This window comes from Apodemus sylvaticus, chromosome 8, assembly GCF_947179515.1.
Source record: "Apodemus sylvaticus chromosome 8, mApoSyl1.1, whole genome shotgun sequence".
Lineage (NCBI taxonomy): Eukaryota > Metazoa > Chordata > Mammalia > Rodentia > Muridae > Apodemus > Apodemus sylvaticus.
Window position 1 is genome coordinate 92,488,920 of NC_067479.1, and position 17,942 is coordinate 92,506,861.

The window sequence follows — 17,942 nt, forward strand, 5'->3', positions numbered from 1 at the left end:
GGGCAGGGGACACACATACAAGTATTCCAGAGCACTATCCATGCATGGAACGTGGCCATTTACTGGGTATTTGTTTGTTCCAGGCGTAGTGCTAAACCCATAACATCATTTTTCTCACTTGGCTCTTGCAGTGAGTCCATGAGAAGCTTACTATTATTATCCCACAAATTACCTAAGAAAGAGAAAGTCTTCTACAATTTGACTTTTTTTGCCTGTTATCACAAAGAAATTAAGAAGGCAGGGCTCACATCCTGAACTTGTACTCCCAAGGCCCCCTGTGCTAAAGCACTACACAGATTCATCCCTTTCCTAGAAGGTCCCCAATCAGAAGAAAACCCTGTGACATGACAGATTGGACAAATATAAAAGCTGTCCTGCCATAAACACTCAGATATGTGGAGTGGCCTGAGAAAACAAAACCTGTTTGACGGCAAGAGAGAGCTTATGGGAGGAGGGAAGGCCACGCTGCACAGTTAACTATAAGGAGCTGATAATCTGCCCGCTCCAGGGCTCTGGGGGTGGGGGGGGAGAACAGCAGGACCCACGAGAAGTCGAGCGTCCCCCTGAAAATGAATTGTGCTTAAAGAAAATATTTAGCACAATTATATGGTGATGAAGCCCCTACATTGAAAGACTTATATCACAATTATTCCCAGGCAGTCAATTCCAATAAGATACAAGAGAGGAGCCCAGAGGCACAGCTACCATAGAAACTTGAACCCAGTGCTCGTGCCACAGACTAATAATTATTATGCAAGACAAGTTCAGAGTTTAAAAAAGCATAACAGAATACACAAGTAAGGAATTTACCATCAAAGGAAGCAGGCACCAGAACAAGGATGGTCAGTAGCTCTCCAAGGGATGCGACTAGAACACTCTTAAAAGCTCACTATTTAGCACAGAGAACATAACAAAGACTGTACTGAAGAAATAACTACAGTTAAAAGAAGCAAATGAATCTTCTAGAAAGTCATGCATATTAAGAACAGAGTGGACATTTTAAGCAGCAGAAAAAAAGGAAGCTGAGTTAAAAAAAAAAAACCACAAAAGATAAATAAGCAAAAAGGATAAATTAATATTGAAAATTACCTCAATGAAACTTCAGAACAGGCAAGAGGAGGGACTCTGTGAAAGCCATTGAAGGGGGGGGGGAAAGACCTACTAAATTCCAGAGCTGAAATTCAGGAGTCAGTAGAAAGCCTTGACCTGTATGACAGTGTTCCTGGAGGACTTTAAACAAAGCACAGGAGAATGTGTCACTCCTATATGGTTCCTAACAACTAAAAATAAAAATGATACTCCTGAAGCAACCATGGTCAAAAAACAAAACAAAACAAAACATGGTGGCAGAGGTAACCAATGACAGGCTATATTAAATCAAATAGTTACTGCATTAAAACTATAGGATGTGGGAGCTTTACAGGTGAGCCAGGAGACGTCTTTCAAGTTGTTGTTTGTTCATGAGCCAGGGAGAGGCTCTAACTAATCAGGGCACATCTACAGAGCAAGGGTAGCCACTGGAAGGATGCAGGGTATACTTGTGTACTCACAGAGGGAAAGGTAGATACAGAAAATTCCAAAAAAAAAAAATAATAATAAAAGCAAAAATTAACAACAAAGCTGGGTAAAGAAAAGCATCCCAAATGAAGATAGGAATAAATCCAAACTCTTCTGAAAGCACAAGAGTAGTGTCCAAGAGTCCATCCAGCAGAGGATACAGACAATGAAAATGTCAAATCCAGCTGCATGCTAGGTACAGAGCAAAATCCCTTGTGAAAAAGACACCAGCGGAACTGAGACATGAAGGGACTGGGGACATGTGACTAGGCAACACTCCCTGAATAAGCAGCTTTACCTGTGTGGTAAACAGAATGAAGCAGATGCTGAGCTGTGAGGTATTTATGTATAAAGATGGCTCATACATAGATTAGGAGAAAGGAATGACCGGTTAGGAAGCATTCTTTGATCCAAACAAAGATTCCCATGGTAACACAACTCCAGAGTCTAGATCGTAAGATGAACTGGATGATAGGTAAAACCCCCTAACCCTGGGAAAAGATTATATGACATCCGTAATAAAAACTCATATACACAATAGAAAAAAATGAGCAGAGGTTTGAAATACGCTGATCACATTGGGTCCAATAGGTAAATATTGATCTTTCTAAAAAAATATTTGAAAACATCTTGCTTTCAAAGCACATGAACAAATACTACAGTTACCAATTTTGCACATAGACAAAAAAGGACATTGTATGGGCTACCACACCATTTAATTAGACACCAATACTAAGCAAGAAGAGCCTCAAAACCTATCATAAAATCCCAACCACCATTTGAATATGTGCAGATACAAATGGCTTCAAGTCAGAAAACCTTTACAGCCTAAATTTGTAAACCTGGACATCCCATTGATGAAGATGTATTGGGATGGAGTGTGAGATGCACACAGAGAAAAGCTGAACACTAAACACAAGATACTTAATGATTAAAAACAGAGTAAACTCAAAACACAGAACAAAGACAAACAACACATCTTTGGAAGTCTGAAGAGTACGTGATGACAGAGAGGAAGAAAGAGGCAGAGGCAGAGGTGCAGGGGACAGAGAAAGAATTTAAAACTCACAAATTAAAAGGGAACAGTGTATTGCATATTTTTTTAAAAAGCCAGAAGAGAGAACTTTGAATATCTTTAACATTAGGAAATGATAAATACTTGGGATGTATCCATCTTAATCTGAATAAGTATACAATGAATCTCAAAACATCACATGGTACCCCATAAATGGGCATACTTTTAAATATATCAGATAATTTTTTAAATGAAAGGAAAAGAGACGAAAATAACAAATATGTTAATTTTTTAAATCAGACACCATTTATGGGTAAATTCAATAAACTTGGAAACGAGATGAAATAAACACCATCCAAAGAAATATAATCACTAAATCAACTCAAAAATAAAGAGAATGAAAAGAAAATGATATGTACATATGAAAGTGACATGACAGAACCCATGAATTTGCATGCTCACTTAAAAATAATAAAATGTAACATTTACAAAAGGAGAAGCAGCAGAAACTCCAGAGAGATCTGGCCACAAAAGGAGTGACCTAAGTCGTCGTACATGCTTATCCCACCCACATATCTGTGGATACATAGCTGTGGGAAGCTGCATGCATGTTTACCAAATTCATGAAAAGCATATATTCATCTCGTAAGACGTGTTACAAATAGTAGAGAAATGGGGTGAAATCTCTTACATAATTTTGTGCAATCAACAACAAAGCTAATATAGGAAAGAAAATTCTAGCCATTTTTATTTTTGACAACAGATATAAGTGGAATAAGTCAAGTAGACCGAAGGCATGAATTTAGCAATATGTTTTAGCCTGGGTGTTTTCTTTTTCTTGGCAATAATGGGCAATGGCAGTTTTATTTGGAGAAGTATGATTTTCACGTTACATAAGGTCTCTGTTATGAACATTCACACACAGAACCATGTGCTTCTTAAAGCTTGGGATGCTGTGTAAGAGATTCATCATTTGGTGAGGCTGCCACTGTGTGAATAGCATCTCAACCCTACCACCTACACACTGGAAACGAAGTACAGGTTTATACTTGTCTACTATATGGAAAAGCCAGAAGTCCATTTGTGCTGGGCAGCACATACAGACTGCATGGGGTTAAAGTTCTAAATACAAACAACACACATGAATGTGTTCAGAAGGAAAATGCAAACACTGCTGGGTTAGGAAAGGCAAAGACTTTCTTAGGAGTGGTATACAATGCATAAATCAAAAAAGGACAAAGCAGACTGTATTAAAATATATACGAAAGGAAGCTTATGGTCATCACAAGTCAGCCACCAATAGTGAACTGATCAAAGAGTAGGGCAGCGCATTGAAAGTGACTGTGGTTGTTAACAACATAGTCTTGGAAGCACAGGGTACCCAAATCAATAAGAATGACCCAACTATTCAGTAGCCATCAGCCCAATAGGATCAGAGAGCCAAGTCTCTAAATAATCAATGAAATTGCTAAAATATGTTTGTCATTAGACCTTAGATGCTCATTAGATCTTAGATGCTCGACATCAGACCACATAGGAACTATACCTTGTAGGTGGGATTCAAGTATACACAAAGGCTCTGTCCTCTCTACATACATCTAAGTACATCTGCTGAAGTTGCCAACTGTTAGCTGGGGAAACACCAATTAGCACTTCCTCCAAATAGCAACATACTCCAGGCTGTATTGTTATACATTCTGAATGTTTCCCAATCTTAATACCAAAACCAAGAGCCATTTCTTCCCAGCTGATGAAATGATGCCCTCATACCAGTGGGCAGCCATGTTTCCTGGCTCTCTGTAGAACTGTATTCCAGTCTCCTTGGCCCATGGGAAAAGCTCCACAGTCAATGGAAAGGTGTGTGCAGTGGGCTGCAGGGGCTGGGGTGGCTTACTTGGAACAGTCTTCGCAAGCAATGTTCCCTGTGGTCTCCTTGATGGTGCGTTCAGAAACAAAGGCTGGGTATTCAGTGTCACAAGGCTCCAGGGTCTGTTTCAGTTTCTGGGCTGTAGGGAAAGGAGAGAAGAAAATAATGAAAGCTTGGTATTCAGGCTCAGAGCCTGGCAACCCACCCAGCTCAGATGCAGTTCTCCTTAAGAAGCTCTGTGATTTTTCTCGGCACAGCACAATGCACTATTTTCTAATTAGTTGGGTGATTTCATCTGCCAAGCAACTCTGTAAAGCTATAATTCCTGAAGCAGTTGTGTTGGCTTGATCAGCCATCATTTATGCAGCATAATAATTCTACTTTCTGGGTCAACTTCAGCCAAGGGGTCTCTGACCTCATACTCACAGCAATTTAGCATCAACACATCTGGGAATCTGAATACACACATACAAATGTAACCTGTACCATATTACCATATTATCGAGGTCAAGACAAATGTCATGATATGATTGTATGGTTCTATTATTTAAAGAACTGTGAACAGATTTATATAATAAAATACATAATGTCATTGAAGTATACCATAGACCCAACTTCATTATTTTGAAGTTTCTCACTCAAGAAGACTCTGTGTCAGTTAAATAATGGGGATAGGAGAATGGCAATCTATATAGGTTGGAGGTATAGTAGTTTAGATAACTTTCACCCAGTAGTTGGGATCCAAACTGTTTCTGAGTCTCAGTATTCTTATTTGCACCGAAGTGAACCAAGCTCTTTTCAGAGGTTGATAAAAGTGTTTAGTACATAGTGTTAAGTGTTGGATTAATTATAACAATGATAACAGTAATCAAACGGCATAAGTGTCCTTGGCTTTGAAGTGCAAAGGCTCCTACCTGAGAGAAGTCTGGAGAACAGATTCCTAACTCTGCTGCTGCTAGCTAACCCTCAGCATTCTCCTCTACGAAGTAGGGGTGCTGGTGGCTCAGGCACTCTTCTCTGAGTAGTAGTAGGTCTGCTAATTTACATCTGCACCATGGTGGTGGAATAGCTTCAGTTTCCCAGCAACCACCAGATTTGTTTGTTTTGTTTTGGCTCATCATAATTCTATGCCTACATTTGGAATTATATTTGTAATTCCAAAATGTGATGAATAGAATACTGGTTATGCTCCAGGTACATATGGAGGAATATCAGAAGCAGGGAAAACTGTCTTCCTGGGATGCTGTGGGATCTGAGCATCCATGAGAACAACATCTGCAAAACACCTGGCTGCACACAGTCAGATAATTATTAGGACATCCATAAGCTGTGACCTATGGGTCTAAATTCTTTTTTGTTTTTGGTTTTGGTTTTGGTTTTTCTGAGACAGGGTTTCTCTGTGTAGCCCTGGCTGTCCTGGAACTCACTCTTTAGAGCAGGCTGGCCTCGAACTCAGAAATCTGCCTGCCTCTGTCTCCCAAGTGCTGGGACTAAAGATGTGCGCCACCACTGCCTGGCTATGGGTCTAAATTCTAAGACAACTGTATCTAACATATGTGTTTTTCTGCTGAGGAGACTATTTGAAGTCAGAGCACATTGGAATATGCTTTTATGCTTTTTTATGCTCGACAAAGGGGCTGAAAACATCCAATGGAAAAAAGATAGCCTTTTCAACAAATGGTGCTGGTTCAACTGGAGGTCAGCATGCAGAAGAATGCAAATTGATCCATCCTTGTCTCCTTGTACTAAGATCAACTCCAAATGGATCAAGGACCTACACATAAACCCAGACACTCTGAAGCTAATAGAAAAGAAACTGGGGAAGACCCTTGAGGACATCAGTATGGGGGGGGGCGTTTCTGAACAGATCACCAATAGTGTATGCTCTAAGATCAAGAATTGACAAATGGGACCTCATAAAATTACAAAGTTTCTGTAAGGCAAAGGACACCACCAAAAGAACAAATCGGCAACCAACAAATTGGGAAAAGATCTTCACCAACCCTACATCAGAAAGAAGACTAATATCTAATATATACAAAGAACTCAAGAAGTTAGACCCCAGAAAACCAAATAACCTTATTAAAAGTGGGGTACAGAGTTAAACAAAGAATTTTTACCTGAAGAACTTCAGATGGTGGAGAAGCATCTTAAAAAATGCTCAACTTCATTAGTCATTAGGGAAATGCAAATCAAAACAACCCTGAGATTTCACCTTACACCAGTCAGAATGGCTAAGATTAAAAATTCAGGAGACAGCAGGTGTTGGTGAGGATGTGGAGAAAGAGGAACACTCCTCCACTGCTGGAGGGGTTGCAAATTGGTACAACCACTCTGGAAATCAGTCTGGCGGTTCCTCAGAAAACTGGGCACCTCACTTCCAGAAGATCCTGCTATATCACTCCTGGGCATATACCCAGAGGATTCCCCAGCATGTAATAAGGATACATGTTCTACTATGTTCATAGCAGCCCTACTTATAATTGCCAGAAGTTGGAAAGAACCCAGGTATCCCTCAACAGAAGAGTGGATGCAAAAAATGTGGTATATCTACACAATGGAGTATTATTCAGCCATTAGAAACAATGAATTCATGAAATTTTTAGGCAAATGGATGGAGCTGGAGAACATCATACTAAGTGAGGTAACCCAGACTCAAAAGATGAATCATGGTATGCACTCACTAATAAGTGGATATTAGCCTAGAAAACTGGATTACCCAAAACATAATCCACACATCAAATGAGGTACAAGAAGAATGGAGGAGTGGCCCCTTGTTCTGGAAAGACTCAGTGTAGCAGTATAGGGCAAAACCAGAACAGGGAAGTGGGAAGGGGTGGGTGGGAGAACAGAGGAAGGGAAGGGGGTTTATGGGACTTTCCGGGAGTGGGGGCCAGAAAAGGGGAAATCATTTGAAATGTAAACAAAAAATATATTAAAAAAAAAATCATTCAGAGTCTAGTTTTAGCCTTTTTTTCCCACCGGAACATGTGACTTAACTGACCTGAGGTCACCTCACAGGGCTTGGTTGAGGAGAGAGCATTAATGTACACACTGCTTTTCACGAGAAAAGTCTCTCTCTCTCTCTCTCTCTCTCTCTCTCTCACACACACACACACACACACACACACACACACAGAGGACAAATGCTCTTAACTTCTGAGCGATGTCTCCATCTTCCCATCATCTCCCCTTGGATAGTGTTTTTGTTTGTTTTGGTTTTTGTTTGTTTTTCTAAGCACATTCAACAGATAAAACAAATGGGAGAAATTCAGTCACATGTGACAAACTGCCAAACTGCTTGTCCCCGAGGGAGAAGGTGAGAAGTTGTTCCCTTCCCATGCCCAGGACTTCCTTAGTGCCTGATGGTAGGTGGCTTTCCTTGGAATCCTTTGGGTCACCTCGCTTTCTCCTTCCTCCTCCCTCTGTTGTGCTCTTACCTGGCGGCAGGGCTACCTGGCTACAATTTGGCAACACACCTTATTTTCACAGTTCTTCACAATTAATTTTTCTCTGACTGGCAAGTGATTCTAATAGTCGATTCAGGGAACCTTCTTTTTATATTTAAAGTATCTGAACCTCAAAGCTCCTTTCTAAATAAAATAAAGATTAAATATACAATAGTGTAGATTAAGCTGACAAGGCACATACAGGCCGGCATCATGTCAAACCTGCTGATAAACAATTCGGTTTGTTAAAGAACTCCTGGGTGCCAGGTGCTGTTCTGCTTGGTACACGTGAATTTACTTAACAACAACATAGGACAAGATTAAGAAATAAACTAGGAAGTAGGAACTTTCTTTTCTTTTAAAATCTTTGCTTCCTAGAGGAGCCAGAAGGGAGAAGACTGAATTAAATTGTCCAAAGTCACCCAGGGAGTAGGTGGCAGAGACAGCTTTTGAACTCGAGCTGGTTTTGCTCCAGCATGGATATATGCTTCATGGATTTGTGAAGTCAGTCCAATAGCACAAAGGTGGCCCGGGGTGGGGTGGGGGAGTCACACACACACACACACACACACACACATGATTCAAATAAGCTTGATAATTTCACCATCTCTAACTCTAATTGTCCGAGCCCCATTATAATGGAATGGGTCCAAAATGTCCCCGGCAAAGCTCATTTGGCCCCAATCCTCCCTGGAGATGAAATTCTTTTTCCTTGGACAATTGTAGGGTGCTCATGCTGATGGAGCGATAACTGTTGACTCTATTTACAGCATGACTGTAGATAGGCTGGAAGTTGCAATTTTACAAATTAACCAAAACCAAGCCATAGCCACGTTTACTCTGACTAACCTGGGCCTTTCCGTCTGGAGCACACGGAAAACAACCATCCACATCTGCCAGCCAGTGCTGTTTATCTTTGGAATTTCAAACCAATAACGGAAGCTGCCAGCAATCTACTCACTGAGTTCTGTTTCCTCAAACCTCGTGATCTAACAAAGGTAAGGGTATTCAAAGATGCTGGTGCTAGCCTAGGTCACTTCTTCTCCCAGAAGAGACAGTTGTGGCTCAGAATCTGGACACAGTCTGCCTTAAGTTCTACAAAGAGTGGTTTGTCATAGTCGTATGTATGTATGTCTGTATTGATTGACTGCTATCCTGGGGGTGGGATCCAGGACATGCTTTATACTCGGTAAGTACTCTGTGCTATGTGGTACCCTTCTACCATCTCAGTTCACTTAGATGGAAGCAACTAAACCCTGTCAGCAGCATCTCCGGATCTGTGTAGAGTCACAGTGCATCTGTGAACAGAACCTTCATCACCACGCGACAAGCAAAGCTCCATTACTGCATAATTTGGCAAAGACATTAAAACTCTGTGAAAGTAAGATGCCTGTTCAAAGGCATGCAGCTGTGAGTGGCAGGTCCAGGATAGTTTCACCCGGGATCCGTACCTGCTGATACTCTGATTTGTCTCTCCCATTCCAGTTAAATGTGTGTCTGAAGCTGACGTCACCATGACCCACCACTGGCTCCCAATAGAGCATTCAAGGGGACATGCACACAATCAGATTGCTTGAATTTTTCCCTTAGCAACAAATGTCCCTGATGAGAACAACCGACTGGGGTTCACAGTAATTAAGTGCAGGCAATCGGGAATGGATAGATTTGCCATTTGAATAGCCGCCCTCTCCTTTTGTCTCTGAGGATACATCCCCATCCATAACAGGGTGCCAGTGAGCTCCATTCTCTTTGTGAAATTTCACCCAAATGAGACCTTTGTGGTAATCAAGTAGAAGCGGGCTTCCACAGTCCCCTCATCAAGGAAATGAGGCAGATAAACAGTATAATTATGGATTCCATTTTTAGCTAAAACAAAGACGTATGTCTCAGCTCAGAGTCTTTATCTAGTGAGAGAATGGTAAATTTAGAATGAATTGCAAGTCAAGATGGTGCTAAGCCCACTCCTCCCCTGCACTAGATTCAGGATTTACACCGACTTTTAACAAAATGTCCTCATAATAGTAGCATCCCCTGGATGAATTCACATACACATATTCATTTCGGCGTCTTCATATACAGCAGAGCAAAAAATCATATTAATGCCCAGTAGAGTAGATAGCAGTGGGCCAGAGTAAGACAGTTCATATGTAGGAATCCAGATCTACAGTATGCTTAAAGACAGGCAGCTGAGGTTCTCTCTCTCTCTCTTTCTCTCTCTCTCTCTCTCTCTCTCTCTCTCTCTCTCTCTCTCTCTCTCTCTCCTTCTATCTACTTATCTATCTATATGACTTGTGTCTTCATTGAGATCTGGTGATATGTAATACCAGTGGCCACCTTTCAGCTAAAGTGGAGGGAGGAGTTTGAAGGGATTTACAAGGGTTTCCCAGGGCTCTGGAGATGGTATTGTGCTCTATGCCAGCACATCATTGGTAGCAATGTAAAGGACCAATTTTTTCTATAATCTGTGTGATGAAGGTGTCACAGTCTAGAGCAGTGGTTCTCAACCTTCCGAATACTGGGACCCTTTAACACATGTTATGGTAACCCCTCAGCTGTAACATTATTCTGTTAATAGTTCATAACTGTAATTATACTACTATTCTGAATCATAATGTAAATTATTTGATATATAGGATATCTGATATGTGACCTCCCAAAGGGGTTTAAAACCACAGGTTGCGAATCAGTGGTCTAGAGTAAAGGGACATCTGGAAATTATCTTTTAGGAGGGGTTGTAAGAAGACCCTCAAGGCAGAGCATTGAGGACTAAAGTATCACATTATAATTCTCACACATGTTGGGGCAGCTGTGAAGAAATAGGGGATGGAAAGCTCAGAGTGGCAGCCTTCTAGAGTGTCTATAGTATTCATGCCACTTTGCCTTGATCTGTACCCTCCATCATGGCCAGGACTTCTCAATGTTGTCCCTACTGACTCTGCTATCAGTTTGTTGTAGGGACTGTCATGAGTGTTGTATAATGTCTAGCAGCATGCTGGCCTCTACCCACTAGATGCCAGTAGCAAGCTGTGACAATCAAAAATATCCCCAGATAATGCAGTGACTGCTGGGAAACAGAGCTTCCCCTCAGTTAAATAATACTGCTCCAGGCAAAGCAAAGATCATGGGGATGAGCTCACAAAAGACAGAAAGAAAAGAAAAGAAAAGAAAAGAAAAGAGAGGAGAGGAGAGGAGAGGAAAGGAGAGGAGAGGAGAGAAGAGAAAAGAAAAGAAAAGAAAAGAAAAAGTAATTGTTAAGTCTGGCATGAAAAGCTAGCATAGAGGTTTGAGATGACAGAACAATGTGAGAATGGGAGCTCTGACCATGGAATTTGGCATAAAGATGGTCTTTCTTGAGAACTGAGGATGTAGCTCAGTGGGTAGACTACAGGTCTACCATTCAGGAAGATGTACTCCTCAGCATTGAATAAAGAGAGGCACTGGAGAGGCAGATGGAAGTACAGGAGGATCAAAAGTTTGGGATCATTCTCAACTACACAGAGAAACTGCTCAGAGAAAACTGTGCTCAACTGTGAAGAGAAATTCCAGGAAAAAAAATTAACCACCGAAAGATGATGCTTCTACTACCCTCAGCACAAAGCTTATTCCTATGAAATAGTCACCTCCACCATCAAAGCATGGACGCACACTTTTGCACTAGACTCATGCACATGTGCTCCAGTGCCCAGTGCAATCCTGTACTATATCTAATTAACCTTCACTAAGCATCAGTGAAGCCAGAGGTTCCCAGACCTGCCCGCACAGGCTCCAACTTGTTGGCTAGATAGCTACTGCAGAGGCAGCACAGCCTCATTTAAATGGAGTGGGTCCTTGTTCCCAGTTACTTACAGGCCCCATTGAAAGATGGTGTGGAGAGGCTAATCAAGCTGTAACCCTGCTCTTCAAGTCCTACTGATTTATCTATGCCCCACCCTACCTTAAAAATACAGTGTGTATAATATCAACAAAAGCAAATCCATACCAGAGGTAACACTTCTTCAGTGGATATAATAGTCTTTTTTGATGTCCCTATGAGTTATAGTTGGCTCTCTTTCTTATTTCCTATTCCTCGTGTGGATTTCTGACTGTATCCCTATCACTGGTCTTGTGTCTTGGCTTTTGTTTATCATGTTATATATTTTTATGGTTTCTGGTAGACCATGTGAATCTTGTTATGTGGCTCAGGATATCTCCTCTTCCTAAACTCACAGCAATCTCCTGCCACAGCTTTCTGAGTAGCTGAAGGGCCTACAGGCATAAGCCCTTGCATCTGGCTATCTAAACACATCAATATTTTATAAATTTAATTAAAAATTTTGCAGTATCAGTATAATAGACCTTTCTGTGGGTGAATTATAACCCTAAACTGATCTCATTAGGAGATACTTAACAAGCTGTTATTTGGTATTGGGAGTGTCCTGTTGACTATGTAAAACCTTCTTCATCATCTCAGTTACTTACTTACATTGAACTTCTAAACTAGGATAATGAACATGGCCTACAATTCAAAACCAGAGCCAACCCAGTGGGCTTGAAAGGGACATGCCTGGCACAGGAATGACTCTAAAGGATATCTGATAAGCAAAGTACCTACTGTACTCTCAACCTTGGTTGGGTGCTGATGAGAATATGCATACATAGATAGTCACCGAGGAAACCTAGTGTGGTGTAAGAGAAACAGCAGGGTGATGGCAGTAGGCTAGAGCAGGGATCCAGTGTGAACGGACTCAGGAGGGAACAGAAGTAAATGCCTAGGGATTCAGAAAATCCACTCAGAAGGCTCCTGTGGAGCAAAATGCAATGTCAATATCCAAAACTTAAGTTGTACCTCTTAATGATCCCACAGTTCAAAAAATGACAAAGAGTTGAAAATAAAGTGAATACTAGTAGCCTGACAGTCTTTAGTATATATATATTTAAGAAATTCAGAACACATACACACACATGCACAAACAACATCAACAACAACAACAACTGAGAATATCTAAGAACTTGCACTGTCTCAGAAGGCCTGGAAGAGACAGGTGGCCAGGGGACAGTGTTCAACCATGCAGTGATAGCAAATATCACTGACAATGTCAACCCCGTCATCTGCATTATTAGGGATTAATTAATTACAGTAGCATCTGAGCTTCCATTTACTCTGGTCATCAGACTTATTATACACACACAAACACACACACACACACACACAGAGAGAGAGAGAGAGAGAGACAGAGAGAGAGAGAGAGACAGAGAGAGAGAGACAGAGAGTTCTTCCCACCGTGCTAATGATAGAGAAAGTGAGACTGATTTGTTTGCTAACATCAAGCCTAACTTTAGATATATTGTAGACTTGAGCTTCTGAGAATATCTATCCACTACCCACCACTCAAATAATTAACTCATGTGTCTACAGCTGTGCAGACGAAACTAGAGTGCTTATCCAGTCTTCCAGCCAGAACATGGGTAACTTCTCTGCATCCCTTTGCCTTTCCTGTTGCTTTATGAAGGTTTCTTTTCTTTCTTTTTTTAAAAAATTATTTATTTATTATATGTAAGTACACTGTAGCTGTCTTGTGATACTCCAGAAGAGGGTGTCAGATCTTGTTATGGGTGGTTACGAGCCACCATGTGGTTGTTGGAATTTGAACTCAGGACCTTTGTTAGAGGAGTCAGTGCTCTTAACCACTGAGCCATCTCTCCAGCCCCACCAAAGGGTGGCTCCTCCTGTCAGGTCAAAGTGAACTTGAGTTAAAGAATCTGTAGCATTCTCATTACATGGCATAGGCTTCAGCAGAGAGGGGCTTTCTGCTGACAGAGCGGAAGAACTGTTAAGATTTGTCCTGCATGGTTTAATGCAAGCCAATGGATCCCTAATGAAGAGCATCAGGGACCCAAGATTCATCACTCACACTAAGGAACAGAAACCCCAGTTGCTGCCTACCTTTAGCTGTCATGTCGGAGTGCCACCAACTGCACAGGTTAAACTCCACCAGGAACCTAAAGAAACAGTGGAAAAGTACAGGGTTACGAGATCAGCTAAACCCTAGGTAGAGTAGTACAGTTTTATGTCATTTGTGCTGCCCCTCCCCATTTGAAAGAATAACATTGCACTTTGGGATGTTGCTGTGGCTAGCTGAGTTTCCACTGAATTGCCACTAGGCTTCATCTAACTTGGGAAGAAATTGTTTTACCTTCTGTGGCTTCAATCACGGTAGTTGCAAGGGATTCCTGGTTGAGAAATGTCTGCTATTTGGTCAGAGTCAGCCTCTAGTTCACCTTTATTTACTTATCCTCTAACCCAGTTTTATTCCACAAAAATTAGTCAGTTTCTAAAGGGCCTTTGCCCTATTTCAGAACTTAAAAATAGAACATTCTTTTGGATCAGAACCATAATCTGCAGCAATATAGGAAGAGTTCAGCGAAAGTGCATGGGAGCAAGGAGTGGGTCGGATTTTTACAAAATCATGCCATAATCTAACTTCAGAAAAAAAATCACAATTTCTCAATTGCTAGTGAAGGATACAAAGATAAATCACCTTCTTAAATGAATGGTGATAGATTAAAAAAAAATGTAGTCCTGTACTTTTCAGACCCATGGTTAGTATCCCTAACAGTTACTTCTCCATGAACATCCTACCACTAGTCTTAATGTATCATCCATGTCCTTTCTGTACAGAGCACTTGTTTGCCTTTGGATGTAAAAACATTGTTGGATTAATATAGGTTTACATTAAATGTACATGTACATATGTCTATATACATATTTTATGTATATGTATATAGAAACATGTATGTATGTATATATGTATGTGTGTGTACATCCACATCTATCTATCTATATATATATATATATACACACACACATACTGGCTCATGGCTGGTAGAAAGAAGAGCAATAGTTTGGTGTTCTGGTCAACATTCTGGTCATGGAATTCCCTTTTCTGGGATACACTGTTGTTGCAATGTATCGTGTCATCTGGAGGCCAGGGTTTTCATCTTTGTCACATTTCAAGTTTGACCTAAGTCACAAAGTCTTCCAGGATCCTCAATTTGATGAGGTAAACGTATTAACTCACACCTAGGAAGAGCCCCTAACCCTCTCTGTCTGTAGTCCTTGTAAACCTGGCTTCTGCCCAAGCCAAGACATCAGAGCAACAGTGGACAGCTTAGCTGTGTGTTCTCCTGACCACAGCCCACCCAGGCAGCATTAAGACAGCCAGGCATCCGTGTTAAATTTAACAGTAACCACAATAAATAGATTTGGCTTGTGTATCCTAAGCTGTTAGTCTGCTCAAGGATGACAAGGAGGTTTGCAGAGTGCTTGCAAATGACTAACATTAAAACAAGATAACTTTGTGGTCTCAGAGTTCAATACTTTGAGGTGTTCCATGGATCTAAGGGTCAGAGAGAACAGGAAGTACCATCTCCCCATTCACTTTATCAGAGCAACAGAGGAACAGGATACTTGCTGAAAAGAACATAGCAGATGGTACTTACAAGACAAGTTCCGTCATTATCCACTTAGCTGCAGAGAGGAAGGCCTTATAGGGCTGAAGGGAAGAATTCACCCAGTTAAAACAATGGATTACATAAGATGTTTGTAGTTTGACTTAAGGCTTTACATAGAGACAATGTTATTCTTCTAGAGAGATGGATATCATGTTAAAAACCAGGGAGGGTCTAGCTAAAGGAAGAAAATGCTTAGATACTGGATCCCAAAACTAACATTTTAAAACTTTGAACTCCCCTGTCATGAGATGTGATTTACAAGTAAAATAAACATGATCTAATACAAGGGTTATCACTGGGAGGAAGGAGGAAGTTCAGCAAATGATGCTTAAACCTTTACCCTCTAGGGGCTAATATTTTGCAGCCTGGTGCTGAGGGGCTGGAATCATGTAACTAATTTCAAATGGTAATTCGTACTGCTCCCCTTTGGAAAGGTAACTCGCAGTTTTCCATCACTGTGCGTTGTTCATTGAGAGAGGCACAAATTGAACACACTTGATTTTAATGCCTTCCATGAATTATGTAGGATTTGGGCTGCCCTTTCTCGCACTTACATATTTGGACTTGAAAAAATGATAACCATATGAACATGTGATTTTATCCCCGCAGAAAATCCCCTGCATGCTATAAAAGAAGGCATTGACAGCCTAATCTTTATTTCAGAATATTTTAATTAAAAAAAGCAGTCGGATTGTTTACTCTGTGATATTTCCTATGTGGATAATTCAATTTCCTGAATTCTGGAAAATACCATGTCCCCCTCAGTTGGCTCTTTGTGCCTAGGTATGCCAGATATGTAAGTGGTGTGCAGATTTGCAAGGCAGACGATGGCACTGGCAGGGAGCTGGGCTCCAGACAGCAGGTCCAGAAAATCCTCAGCACCTTTTGTGGCTGCCATTAGGAAAGAGCTTGCCAGATCTTGGTTTCTGAGGCGACAGCTGCCTAATCCCCCTTTCTGAGCATTTTAATTATAAGAACCAGAACTGGGAATGGAGGAATTACCCAGTTTTAAATAAAACAAGAACGAATTTATAGTGTCCTAACTGTTGCTGAAAGGTTCCTGTCTCAGGCCAGAAAGCAGCCAAGAGCAGCATAAACAAACAAACAAATGAAACCCATTGGGCTTATTCCCAGCCCACCCTGCTTTGCAAGGCTGTATATTTTTTGATTTGATTTGAGTAAGGCTTTTAACATTGAGTCCCTGAACCAGGGGACTCTTCCTCCAAGTTTAGTGTTGGAGAAAGATATTAACTTCAACAATTTCTTAAAACCAAAGGCCTCAAATCCCCATGCTCTGGTCATTAGGTGTTATGACACTAAAATCATCACTTTCCTGGAGCCTGAGATAGAGCCAAGGCATCAGACCTTAGGCTGATTCTGTGTCTTTGTGTCTTTGTTCCTACTGAGATGGGTGGCTGAGGTAGAGCTGAGAGGATAGACTGAGGAATCCCAAGGCTGTGTAGCTTGGCACTGACTCACCAGAGGCCAGGGGAAAGGAACTCAAGCAGAACCTGCTAGACCCAGACTCTAAGGATATTGAGCAAACAAAGGGATTATGCAAATAGGGATTAAGGTTGTAAGTGTAAACAATCACTGAGGACCTTAAGGCCATTGAACTTTTTTTAAAAGGAATGAAGAAAACCTGTCTTGGGAAGATTTCAAATCTAGAACTAGTCACACTAAGTGCAGGAAAGCCAGTTTGGAAACAAAAAGCCCCCATTCCAAGTGATGTTTCTAAAGTTTCCATTGAGTAGTGTTTTCTATAAAGTTCAACTTCTCAACTGCCTCTCTGAAACTTTGTATCTCAGACTCTTTCTAGCTCACTCTGAGTAGAAGAATTGTGTTAAACACTTGGCTCTTAGAAACCATCCCACTAAGGTCTCAGGTCTCACAGCGGCTGCTAAGTTCACCAAGATAGCTTTGAAATCTTGTCCTTTAAGTGAACATTTTGGTTGGCTTTTTGTATTTCCAAAATCACATTCCAAGGGTTACAATTGTATACATATGTGTGCTATCTTGAGGTATACCTTAAAGAAGAAAAAAAAAATTCTGAGTTTTCAGGTAATTGAGGTTCAAACTGATATTTTCCATACATTGCAAATTACATTTTAAAACTGACAATAGTTGGTTTCTGACAGGCTGGAGCTGGTTTCTAAGAACACAGCACTGTATGCCTTGATCCTAGGTTGTCATATCCCTCTCTCTGGAAGCAGCTCCCAAGCAGAAAGCACTGAGAACAGCAGAGGCCTGAGAGCACTATTACAATCCAACAGGAAGACACTTTCCTGTGTGTGTGTGTATGTGCATGTTCCTAGTACTCAGTTGTGTGTGTACCTGTGTATTCAGAGGCCAGAAGTAAATGACAGATATCTCTTCCTCTGTTGTAGTTCACCTTGATTTTTGAGACAAGAGTCTCTCAAAGATCTTGAAGTTCAGGGATTCAGGCTGGGTAGACTGTACTGTATTCTCTTGACTCCCTGCTCTAAGCTTACAGACCTACACTGATGTGTTTGGCTTTCATATATGTCCCAGGGACTCAAATTCGAGTCCTCGAGGTTATGTG

General features: G+C 41.0%; 1 protein-coding gene across 1 annotated transcript in view; it reads right to left on the reverse strand.

Moving 5' to 3' along the window:
- Positions 1 to 17,942, reverse strand: part of Cacna2d3 (calcium voltage-gated channel auxiliary subunit alpha2delta 3) — an 827,632-nt gene that overhangs the window by 33,895 nt on the left and 775,795 nt on the right. The window contains exons 33-35 of the mRNA XM_052190624.1: positions 15,368 to 15,420; positions 13,812 to 13,867; positions 4,467 to 4,578 (exon numbers count right to left, since the gene is read on the reverse strand). Coding sequence (XP_052046584.1) covers positions 4,467 to 4,578; positions 13,812 to 13,867; positions 15,368 to 15,420 — 221 coding nt within the window. The remainder of the gene's footprint in view (positions 1 to 4,466; positions 4,579 to 13,811; positions 13,868 to 15,367; positions 15,421 to 17,942) is intronic.